This window comes from Ambystoma mexicanum, chromosome 4p, assembly GCF_040938575.1.
Source record: "Ambystoma mexicanum isolate Mex_15411 chromosome 4p, UKY_AmexF1_1, whole genome shotgun sequence".
In the NCBI taxonomy this organism is placed as follows: Eukaryota; Metazoa; Chordata; class Amphibia; order Caudata; family Ambystomatidae; genus Ambystoma; species Ambystoma mexicanum.
Window position 1 is genome coordinate 811,020,531 of NC_090927.1, and position 24,822 is coordinate 811,045,352.

At 45.6% G+C, this 24,822-nt stretch overlaps 1 protein-coding gene across 1 annotated transcript in view; it reads left to right on the top strand.

The window, feature by feature from the left end:
- The window catches only part of C4PH6orf163 (chromosome 4p C6orf163 homolog), a 351,818-nt gene that overhangs the window by 326,647 nt on the left and 349 nt on the right, over positions 1 to 24,822 (top strand). The window contains exon 4 of the mRNA XM_069605211.1: positions 24,220 to 24,321. Within this exon, the coding sequence (XP_069461312.1) occupies positions 24,220 to 24,321 (102 nt within the window). The remainder of the gene's footprint in view (positions 1 to 24,219; positions 24,322 to 24,822) is intronic.

The window sequence follows — 24,822 nt, forward strand, 5'->3', positions numbered from 1 at the left end:
GGAGCACTGTGACCAAAGCCAGGCCATGGACGCTCGTCTGGGCTCTCGTGTTCTCTATCCTCTCCAGCTGGTGCGCCGGCGAGGGGGAGAACGTGTGGGGCCCTGCAGGCTGAGGCCTAGCTGCGGAGCGCAAAGAAACAGGCACACACATTGCTTGCGTTCTGCCCGGACCTGCCTGCTTGTGGTGGGGGCGGGGCTTTTATTTAACACGCCTTATGTCACCGCGTAGCGGGATGTAAGGCGTACACAACATTCCTCCTTTTTTCCAACAAATGATAACACAACATACTAAATAGGATCATGTCAAACTGATTCATCTTAACTCTACTGTGCATTCCAGTCCAGCACAACTTTTCCTACCACTCATAGGGGGTCATTACGAGTGAGGCGGTAAGGGGTTAACAGCGCCGGTAAAGGTGCCAGAGCCGTCAACCCCTTACTGCCTCATTACGAGTCTGCTTGCGGGAACCCGCTAAGGACACCTGGTTTTACCCGGCGCCCTTAGCAGGTCCCACGAGCAGACCAGGGTGCTAACAATGGGTCTGTTATTAACAGCCCGTTATTAGCACCCTCCCCATTGCCATTGAGCCTTATGGGGGCTCGAATGGGAATGGGGATGTTCAGGGTCTGGGTTCCCTGAATGGGGAATTACCGGGCCCTCCAAGGTCGGAATGGCCCGGTAATTCCTCATTCAAAGAACCCGGACCCGGTACCCGGTAAGGGGCAAGCCATGCCACTAAGAGCGGCATGGTTACCCCCTACCTCGTAATGACCCCCATAGTCTTTTAACTTTTCTGGGGCTCTCGGTGCAGTTCGTAGGGCATAGCACCGACACCTAGTGGCTGTCCCCGAACTCGTGTACTGTTGCATCTCACCTGCCTTATTTGGAGACGCCGCCCTCGGTTCGTCCATCAGGCCGTCTGTCCCGTGCCCCGCGGTCGACTCCTCCTCGGGTTGTTGGTTCTCGTCCTCTGGCGGCGACCCTGCTTCCTCCGAGGGCTGCTGGTCCCCATCAGTCCACATTTGCCGTGGAACTCCCTTGAACCATGACGCGTTCCTGGTGATTTGTCACTGCCCTCGTGTGGCTGTAATCATGGTTCCTCGTCTTTGAGTTATAGTCCAGGTAACCACTCCGTACTGGGTGTCCAGCTTCATTTTCGAGGGGTTCCTCCTCACAAACACTTGATCGCCGGCTTGGCGTCTGGATTCCTTTGCGTGTCTCTTGGTGGTCATGTGCTCATTTGCCGTGATCCTTCTTTGATTTGTGCGCTTGCTGTCGTAGGTGTCTGTGCCCCTGCTTGGATGGTGTGGAATGGATGAGTTTATCACTGTCCCATACATGATGTCTGCCGGTGGTAGTCCTGTGGTGCTGTGGGGTGTCACTCTGTAGTTCCTTAGGCATTGGTACAGGTCCACCCTCCAGGGACTGGAGTGCGATCGGGATAGGCGTATCACCTTGTTGAGGCTACGCATGAACCTCTCCATGTCTCTGTTGGCTTGGGGCCATCTCGGCGTGATGTCGTGGTATTGGATGTTCAAATTATCCAGGTATTTTTTGATTTCCGCCCCTTGGAAGGGTGGGCCGTTGTCGCTCCGGATGCGGCGAGGTAGGCCATGGGTTGCAAAAATCTTCTCCAGATCCAGCATCACCATGTCTGCGGAGGTAGATGACACGATTTCCACCTCGGGATATCTTGAGTAGTCATCAATGGCTACTAACAGATACGTGCCTTCTTGGACCATGCAGAAGTCAATGCTGATCGCATCCCATCTTGAGGACCCTCGCTCTGCTGCTTGTATGGGTTCGGGGTTCGGTGGTGCGCTTGTGATCTGACACGGAAGGCATGCTGTTATGAGTTGTTCTACTTTGGTGTTGATGTGCGGGAACATTACTCGGTGCCTGATCCTGGCTTTGGTCCTGACCATGCCTTGGTGACCTTCGTGAGCCAGTGCAATGACTCTGTCTTGCAGCCCTGCAGGTATGATGATCCAAGCTCCTCTTAGTAGGAGTCCTTCCTTGGTAACAGAGGGGTCTTGTCGTACCAGGAATAGGCCCGTGAGGAAGTCTCTGGCTTCTGGTGTGCAATTGTGTATGTTTCGCAGAAAAGATTTCCATTCGCCGTAGATGATGGCGTCTTTGACAAGGTCACAGCAGGGGTCGGCTTGTGTTGCTTGTATAATGTCCTCCATGGCGATTGCTCTGAGTTTCATCGTGTGGACGACCTGGCAGATGTGTTCCTCGGTTTCTTCTGCCACATTCACTTCTCTTGGCGTGGCTGCTCTCGGGTGTCTGGATAGGAAGTCTGCGGGGTTGCTGATGCCAGGTTGGTATGTTAGTTCAAATTCGTACTGTTTCAGGTGTAGCAGCCACTTCCCTATCCTAGCCGGGGGGTGTGAAGAGGATCCTGTGAATATGGGGATGAGAGGCTTGTGGTCCGTGTATGCTTTGAATTTTCGTCCATATAGGTATATGTGAAAATGGCGGCAGCCCCACAGTACTGCAATGGCCTCTTTCTCAATGTGGGAGTACCGTTGTTCAGTGGGAGTTAAAGCACGGGACACGTAGACAATCGACTTTGTTTCTGATATCTGGGCAACTTAGACCAGGATCGCCCCGAGGCCGACGGCGCTGGCGTCAACATAAAGTTCTGTTGACAGTGTGGGGTCGTAGTATGCCATTGTGGTATCGGCTGATAGGGACGCCTTGATCTGCTCGAAAGCCTCCTCGCAGTTAGGGCTCCAAACCCATTTTTTGTTCGATTTAGTGAGTTCCCTGAGTGGTTCGGACATCGTTGCTAGGTTGGTGATGAATCTCCCACAGTAGGTCACCATCCCCAAGAAGCTGCGTACTTCTGTAGGTGTTGTTGGGGGTGAGGCTTCTTTGATGTCCGCCACTTTTTATGGGTCAGCTGAGACTCCTGCGCCGTTGAACACATATCCGAAGAAATTGATTTCTTCCTTCATGAACTTGCACTTTTCCTGGTGAATGGTTAGCCCTGCGGTCTCCAGCCTGTACCGTCTCGAGGTGACGCATGTGTTCTTGCCTGTCGCTGGCGTGGATGAGAATGTCATCACTGACATGGAGTACTCCTAGGATTCCCTGTATCACTTTCTGGATGGCCTGCTGGAAGACTTTGGCCGCTGAGGATATGCCGAAGCTCAGTCTTTTGTATCAGCGCAAACCCAGGTGTGTGGAGAAGGTCATAATGTATCTCGAGTCCCGATGCAGTTTTAGCTGATGGTACCCAGCATTGTGGTCAACCTTGGAGAACACCTTTGATCCAGTGAGGTCTGTGATGATTTCATCAAGAGTGTGGGTGATTTGTCATTCCCGCTTGATAGCTGCATTGGGGAGGCGCATGTCGATGCAGATCCTCACCTTCCACGGTTGTTTTGGATTCTTAGTCACCACCATAGGCGATACCCACAGTGTCGGCCCAGTTACCTCCTCTATGATATCAGCTTTCTCAAGTTCACGCAGCTCCTTTTTGACTTGGTCTCTCGTGTGAAACGGTGTCCTTCTGTGATGCACCGCTCGGGGCTGTACTGATTCGTTGATATGGAGTTTGATGAGTTTGCCTTTCAGGCATCCGATACCTTTGAGGAGGCCTGGGTGCTTGTCAAGGAGGCTCACAATGTCCGTTGGGTCTGTTATGTTACAGACGAAGCGTATTAAGTCTAGGTCTTCCGCTGCATCCCCACTCAGCAGGCATTCAATGCCCGCGTCGACGACATATACCTTGGATTGTAGTGTTCGGTCGCCTCTACTGAGAGTTGTCCGAAAGCGCCTTACCACTGATAGTGGAGTTTCACACCCGTAGGCGAATAGGACCATGTCTCTCTTCTTTAGGACTGGGCGGGGGTGTAGCTTTCGGAAAATGGTCGTCGGCATAACGTTCACTGATGCCCCAGTATCGATTGTCATTTGTGTCTCTTGGCCTTGTATGGCCACTAGGCATTTCCATCTTCTTTGCCTTTTTGTTGACCCTGTGCCTCTGTGGTCAAGTGCTAAGACTAGGTACAATTTCCTCCCTCTTCTCAGTTGTCCACTTTCTGTCTCTTTTGTTGTGACGCCGATGCCGTCGCCATCACCTTCTTCGTCGGTGGATGAGTTAGCTGTCTCGATGCAGCGGGCATTGGCTTGTTTCTTTTTCCTCTGGGTCCCTTTTTCCTGTTGCGGCTGGGGGCGTTGTGCGGGCCCTGACGATCTGCAGACTCTCGCGTGGTGATCCTTCCGGCCACATGCTCTGCACGTGTTTCCTTATGCTAGGCAATTTCGCCGTCCATGACGTACGCCTCTGCACCACCCACATTCAGCGGGCCCTGGGACCCTTAATTGCCACTGAGGTGAAATGTTTGCATCGTTGAAGTCTTCTCTTGACTGTTGGCGGCTGGAAATATGCACTATCATCGCTGTCGTCGGTGTTAGCTGGAGCTTCTGCAGGGTGGTGCTCATGTGTGCCGCCCTCACATGTGATAGTTCCCTCTGACGTCCGTATTCAAGGATTCTGGCTAGTGAGATGCCCTTTTTGCTCAACACCATCCTGCGTAGCTTTTCCAAGTGCATGCTTTTGATGATCTGGCTTCTGATTTATTTTTCGATGTTGTGGAACTCACAGTTTTCTAAGTCTTGTGTGATATGCGTCAATTGTTTCCTCTTCTAGCTGGATTGTGATGCAGAAAATTAAAGTTTCGTAGTCTGGATTTAGTTGTGGCATAAAATGGGCTGTGAGGGAGTCCTTTGCTATCTGGTAGACGTCTAAGCCATCTCTGATGATGAGCGAATTAAAGATGCGTAGGACTTCATCACCCACGTTAGTAGGAGGTGTGACCTCATTTTCCTGGGAGTTGTGACGTCCTTGCAGTCCATAGCCATTTCAAATTTCTGGACCCAAAACAGCCATCGGGGGCCCACAGATGAGGGCTCTGTGTATGGGTCAAAAGGTCTGAATGCCATTGTGGTTCCCCCTTGCGGTCACAGGGACGGTGTTGCGGGCGAGAGATTGGCTGCAATCCTCAATTGCGTACTAAGCCTGGGTGTGGATATGCCTGTCGCCATGATGTGCTGACGTATGGGCTGTTGTAGAGAGCGTGCGCCGAAATTTCCTCACCTCAGGGAGATTGTTGCTGGCGGTGCTGTGTTGCCTAGTCTGCCTAGAGATCTGTTGGCTGGCTCCACACATGCATTGACATCAAGCCGGCATAATATTCTGTAGCCCTTGTGAGAAAACCCATGGTGGGTTGAGACAAAAATGGATGTAGTGGGCCAGATGGGCCCCCCACCGTGTTTCCAAAAATTCGCCCGTGTTGAGGGCTTATTTGCGTTGTAGTTGCTCACGCACGTGGTGTGTTGGAATCCGTTCCTTCGTCGCCAGTGTTCTATCCTCTCCAGCCGGTGCGCCGGCGAGGGAGAGAACGTGTGGGGCCCCGCAGGCCGAGGCCTAGCTGCGAAGCGCAAAGAAACAGGCACACACACATTGGCCGCGTTATGCCCGGAACTGCCTCCTCATGGCCGGGGCAGGGCTTTTATTTAACACGCCTTACGTCACCGCGTAGCGGGACATAAGGCGTACAAAACATCGTGCTAGGTTAACACTTAGCATACTTGCCAACATTCTGTGGCCAAAAAGATGTAGGATTTTTTAAGTTGCAAAAATAATGCTTCGCATAACAATTACATCACTGAAAAATGCAAAACATACATTGTTGGCACCACTGGAGCATTCTAAAATACACAACCCATCAAACAGCACAACATGGAAAGATGTTCAAATGTTTTAAATGTATAATTCTGAATGGTAAGTTAACACCAAATTCAATTACCTAACTTCACAGAAGGTAATCGCACAGAGCTGGTAGGCAAAGTTTGCCACTGCTCTGTTGCAGCTGCATAGACAATACATATGTATTCCTGCAATGCAAGATGAATAACTAAACAACATGGAGACTATTACCCTCCTCATTCCTATATGCAGATGCTATCTGATGGTCTGCCACATGCCTTCACTGGTGGTTCACCTAAGGCCTGTCCCGGGCCAGAGTGCAGGGCCGAGTCATGTAGCTGTCAGGTCACTGGATTGGTCTGAGCCCATCACTCAAAGTAATCACTTACCCGCCCACCGCACAGACAGAATAACTAATGTGTTGCATGCTTTGTCTTGGGCCAGTCTAAAGCAGCCTGCCTTAGAGTCACATGCATTTCCAGCCCCTGTAAAAAGCAGTAGGATCTGTCACCCAAATCTGTAGGTGGTAGGACGGTGTGCAGTTGTATTTTCAAATGTAATATTGTCGAAAGTCATAATGTCGAAAATATTAATTTGAAAATAAAAATGTCGAAAATACAAAAATTCAATTTTTTTCGAATAATTGTACATGCTAGGGTAAGTATTTATATATATTTTATTAAGCAGGTTTGCATTTTTTAACCATCAACATTGTAACATACTTTTAATAATGATAATTATATAAACATTACAATAGGTATATTGCTAAAATAGTTTTTATAATCACTATATAGTTTAAATAAATATTTATTTTAAATATAATAATAATAAATAAATAATAAATATTAAATAGGTAGCAGTGTTTTTTAACTTTGAACAATCAGTTTACGTTTTCTCCACTAGATGGTGTTATCGTATTACAAATGGGAATGTGCATTTTGTTGATATTTGTTATTGATTTGTACATAAGGTAGCGTAAGTCTACGTATGCGTGGGCGCCATATTTAAAGTCCATTCTGGAAGCGTTTCCGTCGCGTTCGGGTCTCTGTGTCTTCGGTCCTGGTTTTTTAGGATTTGGATGTTTTTTTACCGGATTTCATGGACTCAATGGATTTTTTTTCCGGATTTCATGGATGTATTGGATTTTTTTCGGATCTATGGACTTTTCTTGCTGGATTGTGGATTTTTTCTTGGGCCTTGTTGGATTTTCACCTTTTTTTCTTTGCTGGATTTAACTGTTTTTCACTGCAGATTTGGATTTTGCTTGGATGTTATTTTTTATTTTCCTATGGATTGCCTTCTGGACTTTGGGATCCTTGGATTTGTTTGGTCGGGGTTTTTGGCTACTGTTGGCATTTGCCATGCTGGATCGTGGATTCTACAAAAACGTGAGTATTTTTAACGCTTTAAATTATATGCTATAGAATCCAGGTAGTTTTCTTTCTCAACTTGGTTAAATTGTTGTCCTATTTGCTCAAGTTTCTGCTCATAGTCTCTGTATTCCTTCCTTTTTCTTTCTGCGTTTGCAAGTGAAATGGTTTGTGAGAGACCAAATTCTTGATGGGATTGTTCATTTTGTAATTCTTTTAAAAAATGCCATAAGTTTGGGTTTTTTGTGTTGAAATGTTTATTAATTCGGCTATGCCATCCTTCCAATGCATTATTAGTTCTCGGTCTCCCCTCTAATGTGGCTTGGTAGCAATTCCATAATTTTACACTATATTTGGGCCTTCGTCTTGTGCCACTCCTTGTTAATTGTCCTAACCAAGTGTTCTCCATGTAATCTAACAAGTCTGAATTTTCCTCCTCATGATTTTTAAAATAGTCACTGTCTATTAAATGGTCGTAAAAATGTATAACTTGATCCTCCTAACAAATGCCAATCCGAAAAGTTTTTTTATGTTATGTTGACAAGTACTGTCCTCTGTGTATTTTGTGCTTAGTCCCAGTTTTTGATGTTTCTTCCAAATGGCTTGAGTAAAATGAAAAAAACACCCATGTATGTTTGTATCTGTATATATTGCAGAAATTGCTTTAATTTGTGCTATTTCGAAATCCATGATCATATTTGTGGGTTTTGAATCTGCTACAGTGTCCTTAATTTTGTTAAACACGATTTTGTAAGTCTCTTCGCTTTTCTTGGGCATCAACACATAAACAAGTGGTATGAGTCTGTTATTTATTGATCCATGTACTGTAAAAAATTGTTGGATTGGTTGGGGGCATGCCTTGAATGTTGCATCACTTTGCCATATTTCGCTTTGACTCAGTTGCTGGAAATTGGTCGCCGTTGAAAATATTTAATATTTTTTCGTCTTTTATTTCTATGGTAGCATGGTGGAAATGTTCTCCTTTGACATTTAATTTAAACACATCTGGTATGGTTATATCATTGTATATCATAGGTGCTGGTGGGAGATTTTCATTCTGTTGTTTTTTTTCGGTTTACTGTTCGCTGCATCTGTTTTTCACCAGGCATTTGTGCTGATATGTGCGTTCATTTTTTTCTGATTCCTTATTGTAAATGTATCCGTTGTAAACCAGTTGTTTTCCTCCCTTTTGTGAAGTTATATATTCCACTTTTTCAGTCATTTTCAATCTAAAACAACGAAAAAAAATGTTTCACTATTTTTGTCACACATTAATAGTAATATATTTTTCGAATTCAATATCTAGTTACATATTTGTTATGGTAATATTACCTGTTGTTGTCTGAAGTAGCTGTATTGAATGTACTGTAGTCCGCTCTGATGTTTGGTTCTGTCAGGTAATGACAGTTTTTCACAACCGTCATCTGTTCCTTGGTATTTAGGCAAGGTTCTTTACTCGTGAGTGTCACCTATTTGTTTAACCCTTACTATTCTTCATTCTGTGGGGTTTTCGTTAGTCATAATGTATTTTATTTACAGATAGTCAAATGGTTATGTGCTGGGGGGTGACTGCGGGGGTTCTGGCAAGGGGGATTTGGGGGGGAACCCCCCCATAAAAACGTTACTATTGCTGACACTTTACATTGGTATGTTAGCATTGTTGGTTGTCTTTTTTTTCGACATTTTTTTTGTGAAAATAATTGTCTTTTTCTGTAATATGTATAAGTTTTCGACATATTTATTTTTGACATTTTTTTTGGACATTTTTGTATTTCGGCATTATGTTTTCGATATTATGACTATAAACCCGGTAGGACTGCTTAAAAAGCAGTAGCCTACTGCCTAAGTCAGTAGGGTTGGCAAGTATGACTTAGGTGAGAGAGAGCAGGGCTGACCTCAGGGGCAGCAGCGGCCTGGGCGAATTGGCACCCCCCTTCCCCTGCGTGCCCCATGTCAACAGGGGGCGAGACCAAGAAGTGCCACTTTTTATTTATTTTTACTTTTTTTAAACCTCCCCGTCCTGCCGGTAAGGATATGAATAGGGTGCATCTGCAACTTGTTGTTGTTGAATGCGCTCCGCGGGCGCATTTGGTAACAGTGAGGCACCTGCCACGCCTTCTGCCACTATGCCAGCTCAGGGGAGCCCTTGAAAGACTCCCACCGAACTGGCGTGTTGGAGGGCTAATGGCGCCTTTTGTTGTTGAAGGTGCCCGCGGATGAGGGGCGCAATTGGTGACAATAGGGTGCTGAGCAACAGCCGCCTGCCTCGCCTTCTCCCACTACGCCAGCTCGGGGGAGCCCTTAAAAGACTCAGACACATTTTGTGTAGTGTAGTGTGGTGTGGTGGGGGCCAAAGGCGCGCCCTGGGGGGCGTGGCACCCTGGGCGGTTGCCCGGCTCGCCCCCGCCTAAGGCAGGGCCTGAGAGAGAGCCACAGCCGAGCACCAATGCAGCAGGGCCTACTATGCATACCCGGTCGCCTCTGCCTGTCCATGGGCCACAGCACGGTCCAACTAGGCCCTGCATTCCCCAGGGAAGTGTTAGGACGGTCCTCCGACCTGGAGCACTGTCCTTGGGCATGTTGAAGGCCAAGTTGCCGTGTTCATAACACATAACTTTTACTTACCAGCGGGCGGAGGGTTGCAAACTTCTTTGGCCTGCTGTTGTCTAGTGGGCAGCTCAGCTCGTCTTTTTCAAGTACACAAGAACACGACGATCCAGAAGTGAAGGTGGCGCACGCAGCCTGCGACCATCACCCCACCCAACACTCAAATGTCATTGTCTGCTGGCAAACAGCCAATGACATTTCTGTATCTATGCACTGACTAAGCAAGGTGGTCATCAGGGAGACAGATGATCGAATCTTCGGGTGTGCTGTTTGCATACATATTAATACTGGTGGGGCCACCCCTCAAGCGCCCCGCCAGCCTCCTGGTCAAATGGGTTTACGTACAGTGTGTGGAGTTATGAGCTCCACCCACTTTACTATAGAAAAAGTGGTGTAAAACTGGACGTGCCCCGCGGTGGCAGCCGGCCCATGATAAGGCAGTATTACATTTATTTATTTTGCAGTTTTGTCACTGTAGCAATGTGCTGCTGGCAAATGCACACCAGTCAGAACAGATTCAGAAAAATCTTCTTCTGAATCTGTTACTTAACTGAGCTAAGTAACAGAACTTTAATTACTTGTGGAACACTCACACCTCGGTGGGGACCCTGGGTGGGAGGTGGCGCATTCCAAGCCCTCTGAAAGCGGCCGCCACTGGTCTTACTGGTAAACTCAAAAATGTGTTTAATACCCAGATGTTTCTAATTGCGGACCCGGGGATCGAACCTGTGGTGCTTCGTGTTGTCTTGCTTCCAAGCCGAGCACGCTGCCCCTGAGCTATTGGTGGTTATATAAGGGAGGATTACCTGGGAGGAGACAACTACCGGGGAGACATGGTGACTTCATTGCATAAGATGCAGTATTTCCCCATTCCCCATGAGAAAGAACCCCTGATGCCTGAATTCTTAATGGCTTAATGCTATTCTGATCAGGCCCCCACGTGTGACCTAGATATCCACAACACACATATTATACCTTTTTATGATGAGCATCTTTGTGAAACCTCTATGGACTCCAACTCCCATAAACCATCAGGAGTTCATGCAGAATGACCGGCAGATGCAGATATTAAATACAATTTGTTTAAATGCGGTCAAAGCAAGACACAATCTTAACACCCAATAAGAAGATTGTTTGAATGCAGACAAGGGAAAGTACAAAAGCAAAGTTTGTTTGAATGTGGTCAAGAGCAAGTACCAATTCGACACATAATAAGAAGAATGTTTGAATGCAGACAAGGCAAAGTGAAAAAGCAAACCCCAGTTCAATTCAACTCAAGGTCAACTTCTATTCATGAGATGTCAGTGTGTGGAAGAAATGTGAATATTATACAACCAGAAAGTTGTGAAATACTTAAGAAGTCCTGGCAGGCGAGTACACCATGCAGCTGAAGTTTGAATGGGAGATTCCTGGCAGGGGAGCGCACAAGGTAGGTAGTCTGAAAATCCATAAAGAAAAGTCCTGGCAGGCGAGTACACCAGGCCACTGAAACTGAATTTAGATTCCTGTCAGGGGTATACCAGGGAATCTTCAAAAGTACAAGAAAACTCTAAAAAAAGACAGTTGCAGAACTTATTTATTTAATCAAGAATGTTGTCAGTACAATGAATCTGCAAAGTAACTATTAGTCAAAGAGACATTTTGCCATTCTATTTTGCTGACCTAGGGAAAGGGAACCACCCGCTGGATTCAAGGGTTCTTACCTTGAAGAACATTTTGGTTGGAGTTATTTTGAGTTTGAACACTTTTTGGCAACTTCAAATCAAAGACATTTTATTGCATCTTTTGTTGTTTTGTTTAAAGTTTGAGGGTCAGGATAGGGTGTTTTCGACACACAGACGACTTGTCAGTTACTGACATCCTGATACAGGTAGATTTTTAGTTTTCATTTTTAGATAAGGAAAACTCCCCTTTAGAAACAGGATCACAGAGGAGTTTTCCCAACCCCTTTTTATTTAATAAAGTGTCTTTGTTTGAAAATATGACAACCTTGTGTATGGCTCTCATTTCTGACCCCTCACAGTACATACTCAGGCCTGAACATAGTGGTGATGAGAATAATGAAGATTTTAGCACATCTGATGAACTAAAAAGACTATAAAATGTATGGTTGATGAGAAGGGGCATAGATTAACCATCCTAGATCAAGAACCAGTGAGTTGGGCGTGGCTTGCGTCCTCCCTTACAACCTCCACAGTGAACCATCCAAGTTTTGGCAAGCAAAGATGTTACATTATTTAACTGGATTTCACATAGACATAATAGTTTTTTAAATTCTAAAATGAGCAATGTCTCAAATTATAAAACAAGCAATGTCTTTCAAGACCTGGTTGAATGTTGTCCCTGTTTTAGACGGTTTCATTCTGGATGCCAAGTTAGATAGGAAAGGTAAAGGAGGGCGACTGTTTGAAGGAATGATAACGGCAGTAAGAAATGTGCAAGGTATGACAACTAAAAATATAGAAACAGTATCTGAAGTGATTTTGGCAACCAGTATATTTAATGACAGGGCCTCATTACAAGTTATCATTACAAGTTTGCTGATCTTTTAACAACCGTGCCAGTAAGCTACCGGCACCCTTTTTACCGGACCGGAAAACTATGAGTTCTGCGAGCGGGTGCCTTTGGCAGACTGGCACCTGCTCGCAAAACTCGACAGATGCACCGGCACCATTCATGAATGGTGCTTGTGCATATGGTGCTTGTGCATCCGTCCTCCCCATTCCCATTGAGTCAAATTGGACTCAGTTGGGAATGGGGAGTAATAACTACTGGCACCCGGCAATGGGGCGTTATGCCCCGGTAAGTCCCCATTGCTGGGTACCGGTAAGTCCATGACTCCGGTGGCAGTCATGCCGGTATTTACCAGCACGGCTACCGACAGGGTCGTAATGACTCCCATTGGCAAAACCCCACTTACAGTCCTAGTGATAAATATTTATTTCAATCCAATTGTTGAGAACATTGATATGGTGATTAATGAGCTTAAAAATGTAATAATAGGTTGGTCTTGTAAATATGCTTATAGCCCTATAATAATCGCCAGTGCTTTCAATTGTGTTTGCCCAATAATCAATCAGTCATTTCAAGAACTGAATGAGGACAAAGGTGGAGATTACATCAGAGAAAAAAATGAAAGATGGTAGTATGTGGGCAGGACTTCTTGCAAGATGCAAATTCATTCTATTGAATTCTGATTTTGACCCGAAATCCTGTCCTCAACCGACATGGTTTGGTATTTCCTCTTCCTCCGTAATTGATTATACATTTTTGTCTACCGCAGACTTAAAAAACAGGTGCACCTTTGAAATGATAAAACACAGGTCTAGTGATCACGCTATGCTGACTAGGAGCTTCTTAAGATCAAGTGAAGTAACTTGTGTTGTCAACGTGGCATGCACTAATGTGATAACAAATCCAACAGGAAATAAGTTGGTTCAGTTGAGTAAGAACACCTCAAGTGTCAATCAAGACCTGGGTAGATGGTGGCATAGCCTAGCTGACGATAAGAAGAATTTGTATTGTTTGCCTGAATAGTTCACAAATACTCTTCGTGCTCTTAAAGGGAGACTTAGGACGGTAGCTAAGTGGAAGCAGAACATATACAAGTGTTATCTGAGGATGGAGATAAAAAGGGTTAAGAGATGTGTTAATACCGACTGGGATGAGAAGAAAAGAAAGGTACTGTCATGATCTCTGCTTCCAAAAGATCAGGACTTGCCCGACTCCCTTGGAAGCAGACCCATAACCCCGGTTCCGAGTGCCAGCCAGTCCCAATTGGGACCTTTTGGACCCTGTCCTGGCGCCAGTGGCACCAGGCTCATAAAGATGCCCAGTCCCAGCGCTGGAAGCGCCGGGCTCATAATGCTTGGGTGGACTTACCTGCAGCAGACCATGCTGCTTACTTACCTGCCAGTTGAACCCCTGATCCTCTTCTGTTTGGGACTACTTTTCCTGTTGGGTGGGGCAGGAGCCACTCCCTAGGTTCAGAACACTGGAACTCTTCTGGAAAGCAGGAACTCTTTTCTTACCTAGGCATGGCTGTGGAAGGAGACACCTAAGCACTACAGGAGGCTATTTAAACCACACCCGATGGATGAATCTTGCTTTGTGTTATTCTGCATTCTCTGCAGCAGAACGCTCATCGTGTCTTCTGCTTCTGATCCTGGGCCTAAGGCAACAAAGGCTTACCATCCTGGAATCCAGTCTTCAGCAGCACCTGTAAAGACAAAGAAAGAACAGGTTAGCACTACGGTCTTCAGTGGCAGCGCATCTCTTACCTGGTCCATCGGCTGTCACCAACGCCTCGCGCTGCATTCCGGCATCTGAAAGACAAAGGCTTATCTACTCTTCGCAGGCTCCGGAGGTCTTCGCACTGCATTCCGGCATCTGAAAGACAAAAGCTTACCAGCTCTTCGCACGCTCCGGAGGCCTTCGGCGCTGCATCCCGCATCTGAAAGACAAAAGAAGGTGCGTTTAAAGACATTGGGCAACTTTATTACTCACGTGCCATTACTCCTTCCCACGCCGAATCCAGTGGGTATTCCAGCACCCTTCAGCTTCTCTAAAGCTCCGAACTTGTACCTGCAAGATAAAAGGGACAGTTAGTGCGCATCGTGAAGCAGGCTACAAGCGCTTACTTACGTGCTTCCAGGCGCTTCTATTCCTCACGCGGGTTCGATCCTCAACTCTCATCAGCCCGCCATCCGCCATCGCCGGAACCCTGCAAAACAAGAGATATCATTACAAAAGACTTTTAAGACATTTGAAGTGCCCAGAACTTACCGTTCGTGCAGTTAACGACGGACAGCAGTCCTCTGAGGTCAAGAGGCCTGCACCCTTATCCAGTGAAGAAACTGGTTACGGCACCCTGCCCCGAGGCAGATGGAGAGCTCGGCGTTCACTTACCTAAGGTGAGGGCGTTAACCTTTGGGGTTCTACAGGAGAAGAGAAAGGGAAGAGGAGAGAGGCACCCAATAACCCCAGTTCATTAATCCCATATTTTCTATCTGCAGACATCTTACTCTTCGAGTCAGACATACAGTGCACAGAGGTCCAGCCCAAAGAGCCAACCGTGTGTTACACATCACCTTTGAAGATACGGCATTCACCCAGTCAAGACCGGCGCCTCTGCGGGAATCAGGTGAGCGTTACAGAACACAAAGCCTACCGCAAAACTCCCACCCAGGCGCTATGGAAACCTCTGATACCGACCAGCTAGCCCAGTTACTTGGGGAACTAAGAGCAGAAGTGTATGCAGCCCTTCAGGAAATTAATGCTCTAAGAAGGGAACTGATTATTTCCAAGGAGCGAACAGACGATCTTGCTAGACAATTGCTACAGTCACAAGCCGGACAAACACCGTTACCCGCATCAGGGGCAAATCTTCCTTCAACATCCTCTACGAACCCAGTGCAGATCAACCTACCTGGGAATGTACCTCTGGCTCCGCCCGAACGATTTTCTGGTGACCCAAAGAGGTTTGCAGTATTTATTAATCAGTGCCGGTTGCACTTCTTATGCCGGCCAGCAGCCTTTCCAACTGATCAAGCTAAGGTAGCTTTCGTGCTTTCGTACCTTAGTGGCAATGCGGCAGACTGGTCGATCCCTCTAGTTAATCAAGATGATCTGGTTCTCCATGATTTTCAAGCTTTTCAGCTCAGTATGGAAAAACTGTTTGCAAGACATTCACAGGGGCAGGCCTTGGACAATGAGCTCCTTTCATTGCGACAGGGTAATCAAGACCTTTTGGCTTATATTGCGTCTTTCAACAGACTGATAGTGGAAACTCGATGGCCTGAGTACAAAAGGATTACGATGTTTTATAGAGGTCCACGTGGAGAGCTCAAAGATGTGTTAGCCCAAGTAGTGAATCCCCCGCAAGACTGTTCGGACTATATTAACTTAGTCGTTCAAATTGACCACAGACTGCAGAACAGGAAGGCCGATCGTTCCAAGTTTGATGCTCGAGTATTTTCCAAACCACCAACTCCTACCAAAGGAGTAGACTCCGGGGAACCCATGCAAATAGGGGGCCTGAAAGGACCACTAACACAAAAGGAGCGGGAAAGGAGAAAACAGCTGCAATTATGCCTCTATTGCGGAAACTCGGGGCACTTTCTTCGAGACTGTCCGGTGAAACCAGCCAAGAAGGCAGTAGGAGCTGCAGTTACCAGGGTCACAAACTCTGAGCAGGGAAACGACCTCGCCCGACAAGAATAGAGGTCCTCTTGCCGAGCGTTAAAACCAGTTCAGTGACCTCGCATTTCGTGATACCTATGGTCCTCATTAGCCCTGAACATCCGGATCGATTACATGCGATTGAAGCTTACGTCGACAGCGGTGCCATCGGCAATTATGTGGATCATGAAATGGTTTTGAGGATGAATCTGACTCTTTGTCCAAAGGCTGTAAAGGACGTCATTACTACGGTGGATGGTACGGAGATAGCCTCCGGACCAGTAACGCATACGACCCAAGAAGTGACGCTAGTAAGTCAAGATGGACACCACGAGAAGATCGTGTTCGATGTGATCAAGGCCCCTCAGTTCCAGATTATTCTAGGAATTCCTTGGTTAGAGAAGCACAATCCTCAGATCGATTGGCGAGCAAGAACGGTTCAGTTTCCAGAATGTGTCTCTACTTGTCACCCTCGACCTGGTGTTGCACTGGCAGCAATTTCCTCGGAGGCTCCCCAGTTACCTCCTGAATACCTAGAATTCCAAGATGTTTTCCGGAAGGATCAGGCTAACTCTCTACCTCCTCATAGGTCTTATGACTGCCAGATAGACCTGATACCTGGATCTACTCCTCCTTGTAGTAGAATTTATGCCCTCACCGAGCCTGAGAATCTTCACCTCCGACAATACCTGGATCAATACCTAGCGAATGGGTTTATTCGTCCTTCCCAGTCCCCTGCTTCCTCAGCTTTGTTCTTCGTTCCAAAAAAAGAAGGGGACCTTATAACTTGTATAGATTATCGCGCCCTGAACCAGATCACCGTTAAGAATAGATATCCGTTACCTTTGATCCCTGAACTCCTGGACCAAGTCAGAAAAGCATGCATATATACAAAGCTGGATCTTAGAGGTGCCTACCACTTGGTACGAGTAAAAGAGGGCGATGAATGGAAGACGGCCTTCCGCACCAAGTATGGGCTATTTGAATATCAGGTCATGCCCTTCGGACTTTGCAATGCCCCGGCCGCCTTTCAATATTTTATGAACGATGTCCTCAGAGAGCTCATAGATGTGTGTGTTGTTGTTTACATTGACGACATCCTCGTTTATTCTTCATCGGAAACTGAACATCGGAAACACGTGAAAATGGTCCTCGAGAGATTGCGTCAACACAAACTTTTCGCTAAGTTGGAAAAATGTGTTTTCAACGTGACTGAAGTTGAATTCTTGGGATTCATATTATCACCTAGCGGAGTGCGTATGGATTCAAAGAAGGTCGATGCAATTCTCAAATGGCCATCGCCATCCTCCGTAAAAGGTGTTCAAAGCATGTTAGGCTTCGCTAACTTTTACCGCAGGTTTATCCCCGAATTCTCTCGAATAGTCCAGCCCATCACTGCCTTGTTAAAGAAAAACAAACGTTTTGAATGGTCTACCGAGGCGGAACAAGCTTTCCAGAATTTGAAGACTAGATTTATCTCTGCACCGATCTTAAAACATCCTCGCCCAGAACTCCCCTAAATCGTTGAAACTGATGCTTCGAGCCTTGCCATGGGGGCAGTTCTATCACAAAAGGACCCAGTAACCAATCAGTTGCATCCCGTGGCATTTTGGTCCCGCAAATTCTCGCCTCCTGAAATCAATTACACTATTACTGATAAGGAACTTCTAGCTATCAAGTCCGCCTTTAAGGCTTGGCGGCATTATCTTCTGGGGGCCCGACACACCGTTACTGTGATTAAGAAGGTCGATGCAATTCTCAAATGGCCATCGCCATCCTCCGTAAAAGGTGTTCAAAGCATGTTAGGCTTCGCTAACTTTTACCGCAGGTTTATCCCCGAATTCTCTCGAATAGTCCAGCCCATCACTGCCTTGTTAAAGAAAAACAAACGTTTTGAATGGTCTACCGAGGCGGAACAAGCTTTCCAGAATTTGAAGACTAGATTTATCTCTGCACCGATCTTAAAACATCCTCGCCCAGAACTCCCCTAAATCGTTGAAACTGATGCTTCGAGCCTTGCCATGGGGGCAGTTCTATCACAAAAGGACCCAGTAACCAATCAGTTGCATCCCGTGGCATTTTGGTCCCGCAAATTCTCGCCTCCTGAAATCAATTACACTATTACTGATAAGGAACTTCTAGCTATCAAGTCCGCCTTTAAGGCTTGGCGGCATTATCTTCTGGGGGCCCGACACACCGTTACTGTGATTACAGATAACCAAAACCTGCAATATTTGAAAACCGCAAAAGCTCAATCCTCTAGGCAACTCCGTTGGGCACTATTCTTTGGCGAGTTTGACTTCATAATTACCTATCGACCTGGTACAAAAAACGGTAAAGCTGATGCCCTTTCTCGGATGGGAGTGGAAGAACATTTGATCAATCCTAAACCTGTACCTATCATTCCCGAACAAAGAATTCTAGGTGTAATCGCCACACAATCCATAGAGGAAGTTAAGGATAAAGCCAGGCTACTGGTAACTCCAGCAGACATACAGAATTGGCATCTGCAGGGAAAGGACTTTACGGTGAAGGACAACCTATTATATTTCCAAGAACGGTTATACCTGCCCAGCAGAGATTTACAGAAAAAGGTAATCTCTTGTTATCACGATTCTTTAATGGAAGGACATCCCGGTATGACCAAGACCTCGGAAAAGATCAAGCGCTACTTCTGGTGGCCGTCTTGGAAAAAAGATATCAGAGACTTTATAATGTCCTGTGGAGTATGCGCCCAAAACAAGAGTCAAAAGCAAAAACCAGCCGGCCTCTTACGCCCTATTGACATCCCGCCTCGCCCTTGGCATACGCTTTCTATGGACTTCATCACCGATCTACCTCCATGCTCCGGATACAATACGATCCTAGTAATCGTGGACCTATTCTACAAGATGGCGCATTTCATTCCACTCAAAGGCTTACCAACAGCAGCAACTCTGGCCCGAGAATTTCTCGAAAACATCGTCCGACTGCACGGTTTCCCTTCAGTTCTAATTTCGGATCGAGGTAGTCAATTTATTTCTCATTTTTGGCGAAGTTGCTGTCGGTCGGCTCAAATTGATGTGAGACTTTCGACCAGCCACCACCCTCAAACCGACGGACAAACCGAGAGGACCAATCAAACTCTGGAACAGTATTTGCGCTGCATGCTACAACAAACTGAAAAAACTTGGAAAGATATCCTTTGGATAGCCGAATATGCCTACAATAACTCTGTCCACTCGGGAACTGGGAAGACCCCGTTTTTTCTTTTATACGGTAGTCACCCTCGAACCTCGGAGTTGGATCCACTCCAAGATCTTGGAACACCAGCAGTAGACCACCTGCATTCTACAATCACCCAAGCCTTTAAGGAAGCCGTTTCTCACCTTCAAAGGGCTAAAGAACAATACAAGAAAGGAGCAGACCAACATCGGAAGGAAGCCCCCCAATATCAAGTAGGAGATCAAGTCTGGTTATCCACCAAATATCTACCTCTAAAAGGACCACGCACATTCAACCCAAGATACCTTGGTCCCTATTCCATCACTACCATAGTAAATCCAGTAGCGGTCAAGTTGGACTTGCCCCCTCACATGAAGATACATCCGGTCTTCCACGTCTCTCTATTAAAACCCGTGCAACCTCAAACCCGACTAACTACATCTCCAAAATCTATTCTAGTTGATGGAGAACTCGAGTTTGAAGTCAAAAGCATCCTGGATTCCAAGATCTCCAAATCTAAACTATTTTACCTGATTGACTGGAAAGGCTACGGTCCCCAAGAAAGATCCTGGGAACCTGTAGAATATGTCCATGCGCCTCGTCTAATCAAAAGATTTCATCGAACATTTCCTAACAAGCCCAAACCCCCGGAGAAGCCCGGTTTGGGAGGGGCCTTGAGGGGGGGTGCTGTCATGATCTCTGCTTCCAAAAGATCAGGACTTGCCCGACTCCCTTGGAAGCAGACCCATAACCCCGGTTCCGAGTGCCAGCCAGTCCCAATTGGGACCTTTTGGACCCTGTCCTGGCGCCAGTGGCACCAGGGTCATAAAGATGCCCAGTCCCAGCGCTGGAAGCCCCGGGCTCATAATGCTTGGGTGGACTTACCTGCAGCAGACCATGCTGCTTACTTACCTGCCAGTTGAACCCCTGATCCTCTTCTGTTTGGGACTACTTTTCCTGTTGGGTGGGGCAGGAGCCACTCCCTAGGTTCAGAACACTGGAACTCTTCTGGAAAGCAGGAACTCTTTTCTTACCTAGGCGTGGCTGTGGAAGGAGACACCTAAGCACTACAGGAGGCTATTTAAACCACACCCGATGGATGAATCTTGCTTTGTGTTATTCTGCATTCTCTGCAGCAGAACGCTCATCGTGTCTTCTGCTTCTGATCCTGGGCCTAAGGGAACAAAGGCTTACCATCCTGGAATCCAGTCTTCAGCAGCACCTGTAAAGACAAAGAAAGAACAGGTTAGCACTACGGTCTTCAGTGGCAGCGCATCCCTTACCTGGTCCATCGGCTGTCACCAACGCCTCGCGCTGCATTCCGGCATCTGAAAGACAAAGGCTTATCTACTCTTCGCAGGCTCCGGAGGTCTTCGCACTGCATTCCGGCATCTGAAAGACAAAAGCTTACCAGCTCTTCGCACGCTCCGGAGGCCTTCGGCGCTGCATCCCGCATCTGAAAGACAAAAGAAGGTGCGTTTAAAGACATTGGGCAACTTTATTACTCACGCGCCATTACTCCTTCCCACGCCGAATCCAGTGGGTATTCCAGCACCCTTCAGCTTCTCTAAAGCTCCGAACTTGTACCTGCAAGATAAAAGGGACAGTTAGTGCGCATCGTGAAGCAGGCTACAAGCGCTTACTTACGTGCTTCCAGGCGCTTCTATTCCTCACGCGGGTTCGATCCTCAACTCTCATCAGCCCGCCATCCGCCATCGCCGGAACCCTGCAAAACAAGAGATATCATTACAAAAGACTTTTAAGACATTTGAAGTGCCCAGAACTTACCGTTCGTGCAGTTAACGACGGACAGCAGTCCTCTGAGGTCAAGAGGCCTGCACCCTTATCCAGTGAAGAAACTGGTTACGGCACCCTGCCCTGAGGCAGATGGAGAGATCGGCGTTCACTTACCTAAGGTGAGGGCGTTAACCTTTGGGGTTCTACAGGAGAAGAGAAAGGGAAGAGGAGAGAGGCACCCAATAACCCCAGTTCATTAATCCCATATTTTCTATCTGCAGACATCTTACTCTTCGAGTCAGACATAAGGTGCACAGAGGTCCAGCCCAAAGAGCCAACCGTGTGTTACACATCACCTTTGAAGATACGGCATTCACCCAGTCAAGACCGGCGCCTCTGCGGGAATCAGGTGAGCGTTACAGGTACACTCGCTCAACCAGAAACATAAAAATTGGTTAATGAAATACAAAATCCCGAATTACATAAAAGAGAACCAAAGGTTCTTGACAGACTTAGCCAAGAAAGACGCTAGGGGCTATTTGGTGGAAACTAAACAACAGGGACAAGATCCAACCAAAATTGTAACCAAAATTCAAAGATATTGAAGCCAAGATGGAACGTCAATTAATCTCCTTAAAAATAATGTGGAGTTATGGACTGAAATCCTATATAATTTATTTAAGCAAATAGGTAGGCCCTTAACTATCCCAGTCTCCTGGAATCATGCAATTGTGGTACTAATTTTTTTTAAAAAATAGAGAGTCTCCAACAAGCTATCTCCCCATTTCCTTTATTGATTGTTCCCCCATAATTCTACCCAATATGGTTTTGAAGGATCTTAGTCATTGGGCTGAAAGACCACAGAGATACAGTTCTCTTCTAACATGTTATAGGAAAGGAAATGGAACGGTGATGAGTGGTTTGGCACTTTGCTCATGTATGACTCAGGCTGGGGCTGTAACAGGGAGAGGTTTTTATGTGGCAAGCCTGGACCTCTCTCCAGCCTTCAATAATGTAGAAATATCTATATTGTGGGAGAGGTTGAGCAGATGGAGATTAGAGCCAGGCTTGCTGCATATTTTACAATTGCTTTATTCTAGTAATGAGGTTACGGTTAGACTGAATGTTGAGGGAGATCTCGCCCGTACTATAAAGATAAATAAAGGAGTTTGTCAGGGCTGTATAATTGCACTGTCACTTTTCAACCTATACATAGCTGACCTATAGGAACACAGTCTCAAATGGAAAGCCTACACTCCAAAATGAAAATATCACAGAATTAATTGCACTGCATATGTGGATGACCTGCTTTTATTAGATTTTACACCTGCAGGTTTACAACGTTCACTTTATGGTGTTGCCTCCGACCTGAGAGATAATAGATTAGATATAAACCCAGCAAAATCAGTAATCATGACGATTAGTAGTAGAAAGCAGAGAAAGCATTATCGCTGGATTGTGAATGATATACCCATAAAAGAAGTTGGATCTTTTTGTTACTTAGGTTATATCTTCCAATGAAAAATGTTCTCAACATGCAAAAAAGCCAAAGATGCTAAGCAAAATGAGAGCATGTATTTCTTTGATAAAATCTATAAAAAGAATAGATTGTGTACCGATTTGTTGTATCTTCTAATTGAATTTTATCGGATGAAGATCACTCCAAGTGTGCTTTGTGGCCCCCGAAATAGTATTATTTCCCAATAGGAAATATTTTGACAACTTAGAAGGTTGGATTTGGAAAGAGGTTCTTAGCATGTCAAAATCTGTCCCAATTAGTGTTATACTATTGGAGTTGGGTCTTCAATCTTGGTGGTCTCAACACATCAATAAATGTATCGCTTTGCACAAGAAAATTGTGAACATGGAGGATCCCAGTCTAGGGTACATCTTAGGTGAGACTATGAGAAATGATTTCAATGTATAACGTGAACATTTTGAAAGAGGTGCTCTGGGTTTTTAAAAATGGTTGATCTTGCTGATAATTATACACACTGGATAATAAAACAGAAGATTAGAAATTGGGACAAAAGTATGGACAGTGACGATCTATTGAGACTAAAACTGTATAGTGGGCGGTCCCTCTCGTATGTAACCAAAGGATACATTAAATCTTACCTAAAGAAGTTTCCCTCACAGTTCCACAGAACGGTAGATGAGATTTCACTTTAATTGACTTCCAACTCTGGAGCTTATTGGTCCGACTCTGAATATTCTGAGATTTAAGAACCTGTAGAATGTTAAAGAGTGTGCATGGAGACTTTGTTCCATGTGGTTATGGATTGTCCCTCGTTGGTATTATACAGGATAACATTTTTTGGCCCTTTTGTGTCTTCAACATCTGCTGTCATATCCCAAGTCCTGTGGGAAAGACGTATGAAGGGAATTACAAGTCTCTCTTATATTAGCCCTGATAAGGTTTTTAATTATAATTTTTAACAAAATGAAGTTAGTCGTAGAACAAGGAAATATGATTTAAAAACATTTTTAGTAATCGGGTGATAAAGGTTTTTTATTTTTTTTTTACAAGGGTTCTGTCATTTTTTACCTACTGGGTATTATGATAATTATTACATTATGTTTTGTATTTTGAATGAGGAATTTGAATATAGATATGTGTGTAAAAAATGTTTAGTTTTATTGTGAATGGCATGATGTATACCTAAAACACAAATAGATCATTTTCTTTTTCAATAGTACTGATTGAATGAAGGTATAGGAAAGAACCCGCCCAAGCACTGTATTCTTGCACTAGTAAACAACTGTACCCAAAGCAATATTTTAACCACTAAACTTTCAACCAAAACTAAAAAAGTGCACACAAATAGAATGCACCTCTGCTAGGGCCTTTTCAGTGTGTAATCCATACGAAAAACATTCCTAATAATTACCCCACATCCTCCCACAGATGTGTATTCGTTTTTTGCACTTCAGAATGAAGGCACACACACACAAGAGTACCAGACATGCCAAGTTTGCTCCAGAAAGCGGGAGAAAGGAATTTCCCCATAGGATTGCAATGGGGTTTTCATTATTGTAGGCGGGAGCGAGTGCTGGAGTTTGTCTCCCTCTGCTGGAGACTTCCGCGAGTTGCGGGAGGCTTGGCATGTCTGAAGGATGTAGGTATTCAAATGTACACATACTCCCATCTTCTGCCCATTCCTTTCGCCTGGGTTGAAATTCCTTACTAAAGGGTCACGCACTGCTGTGTCCATGATCATGGTGAACATGTATGTTCTTCCGCACATTACAGGGATGTTTTCCCAACTCAATGAAATATGTCACGAGTGCATAGCAATGCCACATGTCTTTACGCCTTCACATGCCACTTCCTCCAAAAATAAGACACCTATATGTGCTATTCTTCCATTGTAAGAACATGTATTATGTTGTTCAAGGTTGCTGTAAATAAAGCGGAGGAAAACATGCAACAGCTCATGCAGACGGAAGTGCAGAAAGCACAAGAAATGGCAAAGCTCGAGCACACCGTGGAAACAACTGTACCCAAAGCAATATTTTAACCACTAAACTTTCAACCAAAACTAAAAAAGTGCACACAAATAGAATGCACCTCTGCTAGGGCCTTTTCAGTGTGTAATCCATACGAAAAACATTCCTAATAATTACCCCACATCCTCCCACAGATGTGTATTCGTTTTTTGCACTTCAGAATGAAGGCACACACACACAAGAGTACCAGACATGCCAAGTTTGCTCCAGAAAGCGGGAGAAAGGAATTTCCCCATAGGATTGCAATGGGGTTTTCATTATTGTAGGCGGGAGCGAGTGCTGGAGTTTGTCTCCCTCTGCTGGAGACTTCCGCGAGTTGCGGGAGGCTTGGCATGTCTGAAGGATGTAGGTATTCAAATGTACACATACTCCCGTCTTCTGCCCATTCCTTTCGCCTGGGTTGAAATTCCTTACTAAAGGGTCACGCACTGCTGTGTCCATGATCATGGTGAACATGTATGTTCTTCCGCACATTACAGGGATGTTTTCCC